At 41.2% G+C, this 9,135-nt stretch overlaps 2 protein-coding genes across 8 annotated transcripts in view; one reads left to right on the forward strand and one right to left on the reverse strand.

Moving 5' to 3' along the window:
- ALG14 (ALG14 UDP-N-acetylglucosaminyltransferase subunit) overlaps positions 1-4,482 on the reverse strand; it is a 123,403-nt gene extending 118,921 nt beyond the window's left edge. For 4 of the 6 annotated variants that reach the window (XR_009345094.1, XR_009345093.1, XR_009345091.1 and 1 more), the window contains exon 1: positions 4,252-4,477. Coding sequence is in view for 2 of the 6 variants with exons in the window: in XM_059136055.1 (XP_058992038.1) it covers positions 4,252-4,387 (136 nt within the window). In the remaining 4 variants the exon portion in view is untranslated. Of the gene's footprint in view, positions 1-4,251 lie in introns of all 6 variants that reach the window. The other 2 variants (XM_059136055.1, XM_059136054.1) reach the window with 2 other exon arrangements.
- A 48-nt stretch (positions 4,483-4,530) lies between these two features.
- Positions 4,531-9,135, forward strand: part of TLCD4 (TLC domain containing 4) — a 106,679-nt gene continuing 102,074 nt past the window's right edge. The window contains exon 1 of one of the 2 annotated variants that reach the window (XM_059136053.1): positions 4,531-4,665. The gene's annotated coding sequence lies outside the window, so the exon portion shown is untranslated. Of the gene's footprint in view, positions 4,666-4,730; positions 4,753-9,135 lie in introns of those variants that run through there. The other variant, XM_059136051.1, reaches the window with a different exon arrangement.

The raw sequence follows: 9,135 nt of genomic DNA on the forward strand, positions 1-9,135 counted from the left end.
AGAGTGATGCAAGAAAACAACATGCAAAATTTAAATGGGGGCAGAGGTGAGGAAAGCAAATAGTTACGAAAGACCAACCCTGTAAGAGGAAGGAAGATCCCTGGCAAAGGCGGAGAGGACTTGAAAGGTGAAGCTAATGGATGGATAGGAGTAGGGAGGCCACTGGCCAGGAGTGGGATTATTGGGACAGGAGATGGTAAGAGCTGAGATGTGTGTTCAAGGACTGGTGGAATCCTGTGAAGGGGGACGAGGGTGAAATCAGATCAGGAAAGTAGCCTGGAAAATGCAAAGGTGGGTCACCGCCGGGTCACTGAAGGTTAATGTGCTGAGAAGTAATGTCAAGGAGGCATGAGCACTGACCCTCAGGGCTTGGGGCTTCCTAAGGAAGACTTCTGCTCAGGAATGTAACCCCAGCTCCTAAGAGAGGTCTCAGCATACTACAGGTCGTCAAATATGTAGCAGCTTCACCAAACAACTGTTCGATTTTTGAAACTGTACAATCTCCAAAATTTTAATACTTTAATTTCAAAACCGTGAACTTAAAAATCGACTGTGTACACTGAGATTTCCTTTGGAAGAAAAAAACCCCAAAAGAACATCAACCTCTCATGTTAATGATATAGCATTTAAGCAAAGCAACCAAACTCTTTCTCAATGAGCCCTATCATACCCATTTTGTTTCACTTCACACTCTTTCATCCTCAGCCAGGTTGATGTCCTGAACATTCTCTGTATTCATCTTATTTTGTTACCTCCTCCTTGCCTCTGGTCAGTGTCCCTCCCGCCTACTAAACTCTTCCCCACCGCTACTGTTGTAAGAAAGTACTTCCGGTAGTGACACAGTGAACATACTGAAGGATAATCAAACAAATTAAGTGTGTGGTTTCTCCCAACACACGTATTTTCTTATAGTAGAAAGGGAAGGATTACTCTCTAGGTTCCAGAAGGAATTAAATACAAAAATAAAATTGGCATAGATTACGTGTGAGGAGGAATTAGAATCATACTTTATAACTTGTAACCCTTCTTCCTGTCTGGGGCATGCAATTTACACATCTGATTTATACTAATTTTAGTATTTTTGTTTTTAGCCTTGAGAAAATGTGGTTTGCAAAGTAGGTACTTGTTTTCACAGCTGGACCAATTAAGGATAAAAAGGATAATACCCACATTTTCCACTGCAATTAAAACTTCATTATACCTGTTCTAACAGTCTTTTCTTTTTTTAAAAGGAAACATTTTCTGAATACATTCTTTGAAGAGTTAACCTTGCCACTGAATAAAGCCATTAAAATGATGGGCTTTGTTTTCCATTTTACTCTTAATAACTATTAAGATGTATTCTTTGGGAACAAAATCACCTCAGTTTTACCTTAGAATATTTCCAGAATCCAACCTCTTCCCCCATCTCCTTTGCTACTCCCCTGCTCCAGGTCACAACACTCTCACATCAGTTATGACCACGGATTCCTGGTCTGCTCCTCCTTCGCTTGTCTATTCAAGTGTCTACATTAGTCTGTTCTCAACACAGCATCCAGTGTGATTCTGTTAAGAGAGTTGATGAGTTTACCTCTGCTCAAAACTCTCCAGTGGCTTCCCTTCTCACAGGCAATAAAAGGCATCTTGTAATTTGACCCCTTAATTTATTACCTCATGGAGCTCATTTGCTTCTACCTGACTTAAGCCTACTCCCGCCACTCTGGCCTCCTTGCTGTTGGGTATCGTCATCTCCCCAGGGAGGCTTTTCCTTACAATTCTGTGTAAAATGCAACCTCCTGTCCCTACGTCATAATATTTATGACCATACAATTTAATATGAAATCTAGTTATTTCTTTTGTTTTTCTCTCCCCTAACCCTTGCTCCACTAGAAGTTAAGCATGATGATCGCAGGGACTTCTGCTAATTTTGTTACTGCTGATCTTCAGTGCCTTGAAAAAAGTAGGCATTCCTATTACTGAATGAGAGGGTAGATGAGCATATGGTATTAAATCTAAAATTTGCCTAAGGAAATCATATGATATTTCAAAGAAAAGTATTAATTTTGATTGATATTCTTTGAAAATATGTGGTTGATCAATAATATTTTATGGAATCTAAAGACCATACATTTTTTGGTATTCAAGGTAAACACTTGAAAATATCTTCCCCCTCCTCCAAAATTCTGGACATGAACTATTAAACTATTTGTCTGATTATAAGTCTTTCTTTAACTTGGATGATTCTGAGAGGTCTTGGACCTCTCCCTACTCTGAATGGTTTGAATGACAAAGGTGCCACTTGTCAGACTAATTCTCAATCTTAATTTTGGTTCCCAGTCCACCAAATCTGATACTGTCAAGTAAATAGCTCTAATATCCATTTACCCATTTGTTCAAGACAGAAACCTGGACATGAGTCCCAAGCCTTTCCTTTCCTCACCTCCCACTTTCAAACCACAAGTTCCTACTTGTCTCCCTACCTCAGTCTTTGTCAAAACATTCTCTTGACAATGCAGACTGAATCATCTCTGTAAAAGCTTAGATTTAATTGAGGTATTAAATAGGCATAGGAATGCCTACTCAAAAATATTTTTTTGCTACCAGGACTAACAACAGTCACCATTTATTAAATGCTTATCATATGCCAAGCACTCTGCTAAACACTTTTAATATTGCATTTAATCTCTCCTCACCTCATCCCATATTTTTCAAGGTTGAAACAGTTCAGTGAGGTTAACTAATTTGCCCAAGGTCACCAAGTTAGTAAGTGGCAGAGATGTGATTCAGCTCCAGGATTATGTCAGTCTAGAGCCTGTGGTCCTAACCCCTACATGGTATGAAGCAGTGGAGTAGTGCCAATAGCTTTATAGAGCATGGTTTACAACGCCCTTTGGGATCTAGACTGGGCTTACAGCTCCACATGGAACTCAAAGCAACAATGCTGTCCCAGCTCTGGGCATTCCAATTGCTATCAACTTCTTTTCACACCCTTCTAGTCTGCAATATCTCTTTGGTTGATTCCTAGTCATCTTACAATTCTCAGTTTAGACATCACTTCTTCCAGGAACTTTCCTGTCTCAAGCGCAGATAAAATGGTGTCCTTCCTGAAGATCTCCATAGCAGTCGACACTTCTCAGATTATAGGAAGTATCCATTTTGTTTTGTTTTGTTTTTTCCCTGTTAGTTTTTCTGTCATCTATTTTTCATTCACCGCTGTATCTTGTACCTTTCAAACTGCTTCACTACCTAATCACCACTCCATGGCAAGTAGTAGTAGTCGGTTTTGTTATTTCTAGAGTCTAGCATAGTGTCTGACGTCTCAATGGCTCACCATATGTTAAGTGAAGAAAGTAATGAATTGTATTTGAGCATAAGTTTAGAACATTTGCTAATAATATAAATATTATTCTAACTGTATACAATTTCTTAGCATTTCTAAATCTACACAATATTTCTATCTCTGTCAGAACGTAGTCATTTAAAATTGTGAGGGCCTGGGGTGCCTGGGTGGCTCAGTGGGTTAAAGCCTCTGCTTTCGGCTCAGGTCATGATCTCAGGGTCCTGGGAAAGAGCCCCGCACTGGCATCGGGCTCTCTGCTCAGCAGGGAGCCTGCTTCCCCCCCCACCCCCCACCTCTGCCTGCCTCTCTGCCTACTTGTTTTCTCTGTCTGTCAAGAAAAAAAAGTCTATAAAATTGTGAGGGCCTGCAGAGCTGGTAGACTCTTAAACTGTATTACCTGATAGCGCAGCTTGCTGTTCGCATGCTGACACAATATTTTCAAACGTGTATTGTTCTATGGTCAGTAGATAATTGTTTCTGACCTCATGGATTTGTATATTTATAAATGTGACAATTCACTTTGCTTCATTTATCATGTATTATTCATGTTTCCTAAACTAAATACAAAATGCCTAGGTTAATCATGCAAAACGGCAATTTCTACTCAGGAAAATAGTAAGTCAGCATCATAAGGCTTCTGCGTCCTCTCTGCTCATTAATAATCTGTTAAAATAACATACGCTACGTGGAAGCTTAATTACAGACAAGTGTAAGTTACTCATTTGTCGGTAAGAGATGACTGGGCCGCGTCAGCAAACCAGAATTTTGCCCCGGCTGGGTGGACCGGTTCCGGTTAACATAAGGGAACTACAAATCTCAGCATGCAATGCTCCAAAAAGTGCTAAGGAGACTAGATAGGAGCGTCGCGGTGTACTCTGGGGTTTGTAGTGACCGACCCAGGAGCGACTCGGCAGTCACCGCCCAATACTTACCGGACCCAGCCACCACCAAGAGACTGCAAGACTGACGGGGCCCGAGGACCCGAGAATGGAGCACAACCCACAGCCGCAGTGCCAGCAGCGCGGCCACCGCAGCTCCCGCCGCCACTAGGATAAGGACGCTAGCCATGCAAAGAAACGACGCATGCGTACTATCTCCCGGCGCCGCCGCTCAGAAGCGGTCAAAGTTCAAGAAGTACTGACGCGCAGGAGGCGCAAACGGGGCGTGTCGGCCTCCTGGTGGGCGGGTCTTCTCTGCGCTGGGCGGAGTTCATGGAAAGACGCGGAAGTGCTGGCTCTGGGGACGCTGGTCGCTTCCCTCCCGTCTTCCACGCGGCTGTCTCCCAACCATAAACTGATACTCGACGAGTTAAACGCAAGAGAAGTGTGATTTCCATCCGTGACGAGGTCAGGACACCTGTGCACCCTAAAGGCTCCGGAGCTCTCAAGATAGGAGGTGTTCCCGCGCCACTAACTTTGTGAATTCCACCTGAGGCCAGTAGCATACATTGCCTTTTTCCTTCCTCTCTTCCTTCCTTTCCTCCTTCTTTACTACCTTCCTTCCTTCCTTCTTTCCTTCTTTCCTTCCTTTCTGTCCTTTTTCTTTTCTTTCTTTCTTTCTTTTTAAATGCCAAGGGAAAAGTTTCTGTTGCAACACGCAGACATTGCTGTGCTTGCCAGTAAAAGTTACTTCAGTGCAAAAAATTAAATTTCGGGCCTTCATCAGAATCTCTTTGTGGATACTCGTATTTTTAACTTTTCTAGACATTTTCACAAATCTGTGTGATCAGAGTGGCCGAGGGTGATCACCTCCAATTAGGCCGCGATCCTAAGAGGAGTGGAAGCTCAGGGACTCAAGGTAGCAGAACAGAGAAGGCAGCGTCCAACAATTATTACTCAGTTAATTTTACCACAAAGCCAACCCCTCCCGTAACCCCAACTTTGCCTTTTTGTTGTTGTTGTTGCCTGTGTAATCCGTATTGCAGCAATATAAGAATACTGAGATTACAGAAGTCCCCTCACCCCAAGTGTAATTTGCCATTAGTGCCATAGAGACTGTCGATTGTACAGGGCAAGTACACAGATGAATAAACAGGTCCTGAAAGATAAAACAGTTTGCTCAAGTGAAATAGTGGCAGATCTAGATCTAGATCTAGATTTAGAAACCAGAAATCCCAACTCTGACATAGGAGTATCACGGTATTCCATTTCTAAATTTCAGGCTTACTTGATTATCACACTTGCCTAGATCCTAGAAGTGTCTTTTAAAATGCAGTCTCTCAGGAGAGACCTGGGATCAGGTTATCTAATCAGTGTGTCAATGTGTACCAGCAGTCAGGGAAACATTTAGGATTTGGTAGCATCATTTTCTGGCTGATGAATTTCATAGCGCTTCCCAGATTCAGTCTTCCAATCAAATCCTCAACCCTACACCCCCACAATAAGCCAAAAGGTGAATATTACTTCCCTCTTTAAAGACACGGATTCTATAAAAAGTAAAATAGTTTGCCTAAGATTTTTCAGCGAGGAAGTGGTGGAGAAAGTTTGTAGTTGCATGCTTAGAAGTTAGTGCCTCAAATTTTGATGAAATCAGAATCCCCTGGGCTTATAAATACGGAGTTCAAAGTCCAGAGGTAGGGCCTCTGGCACAGTGTAAAAAAACAACGTAAGTATATTACAAAGGATGTAGTTTTCTTTCATCTGCCCACTCTGCCATTCCCAGCAATGGCTTTAACCTATGAATCTCCCCTCATACTTCAAAGAAGATGTTAGTGCCTCAGAAATTACATCCAGATGGGGAAATTTCCAGAGCCAAAAAAAAGGACATTATCTTGTCGTTGGGTCTTTCTTTTTAAGGGTGAGGAAACATTTTCCTGAACTCGTCACAGACTTTCTTTCACACTCTCTGGCCATATTTATATCACTTACTAACTCATAAAAGCTGGCTGGGGTAGGGTGGAGCATGGCATATAGCTACGTGTTGTATCTGGCTATTTGATGAAGGGTGGGTACTGAACACAATGGTCTCTTGGAGAGAAGGAAGTTGGAGAGGATGGTAGAGGAGAGATGATTGTTGGTTAGGCAAATAATAGCATCTGGATTGCTGTGAAAATACCGTGCCCAGGTGACTTTGTAACCTGACACAGGCAATGCAGATGTCAAGCATATTAATAATTACTAGACTGCAGGTCTCAGAAGACACTCTTGCCTTCTCCTTTACCCCATCACCTCACTTGTGTAATTACCGGTATCTGTAGGAAATACCAGCTTGACCCCGTTGGCATGCAGCTGGAATGAATGAGGATGATGGAATATTTAGGGCTGCCAGTAAACAGAGCTAATCAAAGAGGGAGGAGTAGCAGATATTGTTTGAAATTATTGCTTGAGTTATTTTGAATTAAGGCTAGGGTCAAACTGTTGGGTGTTTCTGACAAGGAAGTTGAGTGCAGAGAGAAGCTGGGTGGCAGGCAGGGACAGGAACAAAGTTGGGAACTCCTGAACAAAATCAATCTCTGCTGGTCTGTGACAGGCACAAAATATGTAGATAATCAAGAGGTCAAGAAGCTGTACTGGATTAATCAAGAAAGGCAAGGCTGAATGACAAGAAGCAGGAACTAAAATTTCTCTTGGGGAGTAAATTGCACTGACCACATAGGTTACAGATGCATGGAAGTAAATTAGTGCTATGAAAACATGAAAAATGTATTAGTAATTGACAAAATGAGTAATGATATTGAGCCGTAGCCAATTGTAAGTAAAGTCTGTCTGGGAAGTGATGTGTATTATCTTTTTAAATCTATTTTCTAAAGCTTCTGTGGCAAATATCTATTATTCATGATATTAAAAAAAGTAAAGATTATTTTACACTGTTCAGTAGGATTGTGCCTGTTAATTTTTTCAACATATTTAATGAGCACCTGCTATGTGCTGGATCTAGGTACAGGGGAGCTTGTATGGATAGGACAATAGCCTAGACAAGAAACTTAGACTGAAAGATGATAGTGTAAGTAGAAGACCATTTGAGAAGATTTCAGATATATTTTATGGCTAGAGTTATTAAATCTTGTTGATGGATTAGGTATTGGGAATCAAGACTGCTCCTAGAATTTTGGCTTCAAAACTGGTTGGGTGGTGTCATTTGCTAAAAATAGATGGACAGGAGGAGAAACAAGCTTTTGTGGGTAGACACAGGGGAGGAGAGGATGAAAATGAAGTGTTCTGTTTTGGTTGTTAGTTTGAGTAGTCTGTTAGACATCCAAGTGATTATGTCAAATAGGTAGTTTCATGCACAAATCTGAAGCTTGGGTCAGAACTAGAGGTATAAATTTAGAAGTCAACATCTACATAGCACTGAAAGCCACAAGACTGGGTAAGATCTCCTAGAGAGGGAGTCTAAGTCAGTCCTGTGCAATAGAACTTTCTTCAACAATGGAAAGATTTTATGTTCATGTTGCTTACTATCTATATGTGCTCATTGCACACTTGAAATGTGGCTAGTGAGATTGAGGAACTGAATCTTAATCTTACTTATTTTAAATTATTTTAAATTAAAGTACACACATGTGGCTTAGTGTCAACTACATTGGAGAGCTCAGGATTGAGAAGAATATGGGGTCATTAACATTTAGAGGTCTGATAAAGGAGATTTAGCCAGTAAGGAAGATAGAGAAGGGAAAGCCAGGGAGATAGAAAGAAAATCAGGAAAGAGCAGTGTCCATAAAAACCAAGAGTGGAAAGTGATTCAAGAGTGGGAGTGCAGTCAGCTATATCACATGCTGATCATAGCTGGGATCAGATGACTTGAAAACACATTTGTCAGTGAGGATCTAAGCAAAAGCAGCATTGAATCGTGGTTGTAGAAGGCAGTTGGAAATGAGAAAAAGAGAGAATGGGAGATGAAGAAAAGCAGTGTCTATAGACAATTATTTCAAATTTTTCTTTGAAGGGGAATGGAGAAATTAGATGAGAAATGAAGGAGAATTTGGAATTGAGGAAACTTATATTTTAAGATGGAAGTTACTGGGCATAATCATTTGAATTTTATAATTATCCAGTGGAGGAAAATTGATGCAAGAGAGAAAGGGAACGAGAGTAGAAACAAAGCTCTTCAAAAGATGAAGAGGGTTGGAATATACAGCACAAGTGGAGTGGTTGGGCTTTGATAGGAGGGGGGACCCTTATCCCATGGTAACAGGATATAAGGCAGGGGTATAATGCAGGTACTGGGAGGCTTACAGAATTGGTGGTGAATAGATGAGGCTGTGGAAGTACGGGATACAGAGTGTGAGAGGCTCTACGAGAAGTTAGGAAATAATCATCTTGAAAAGTAATTGGCATATTTATCAGGATTGGTGTAGGATTTCTGGGCAGATTGGAATGCCCATTTGAAGCTTGTGATAATAAATTTAGAGATAAATCAGTCAGCATAATTTTATGTCTTTTTCCCCACTGGAAAAGGGAAATAGTTGGCTTTAACCAAAGTTTGATTTTTGACAGGTGACTGCATTAGTGAGATAAGATTCTTCTCAAAGGAGCAAGGTCCATGGAACTTTCTCTGGACATAGTAGGAGAGTGGATGAGTAGTGACAGAATTTAAGGTCGGGATTGGAAGCCTAAAGAGGGTTGAAAAATTGCAATGAAAGAACTAGAGCCTCTGAACTTTAGAGATAAGAGGTGGCGGTCAGAGGGTGGGATGCTCGAAGTCAATATTGTGTTATTACTGATAGTAGTTTTTAGGGCATAACTGTAAGAATGGATGAAAAAGATACCCGGGCCACCCACATGGATGCCAGAGTCACTAAGGGGTGGAGAGGAAGATGAGCTCAAGTTTTCATAAAGTAAGAGTTTGAAAGATGATAGCAACCAAAAAGAACTTGG

This window comes from Mustela lutreola, chromosome 10 (genome assembly GCF_030435805.1).
Source record: "Mustela lutreola isolate mMusLut2 chromosome 10, mMusLut2.pri, whole genome shotgun sequence".
In the NCBI taxonomy this organism is placed as follows: Eukaryota; Metazoa; Chordata; class Mammalia; order Carnivora; family Mustelidae; genus Mustela; species Mustela lutreola.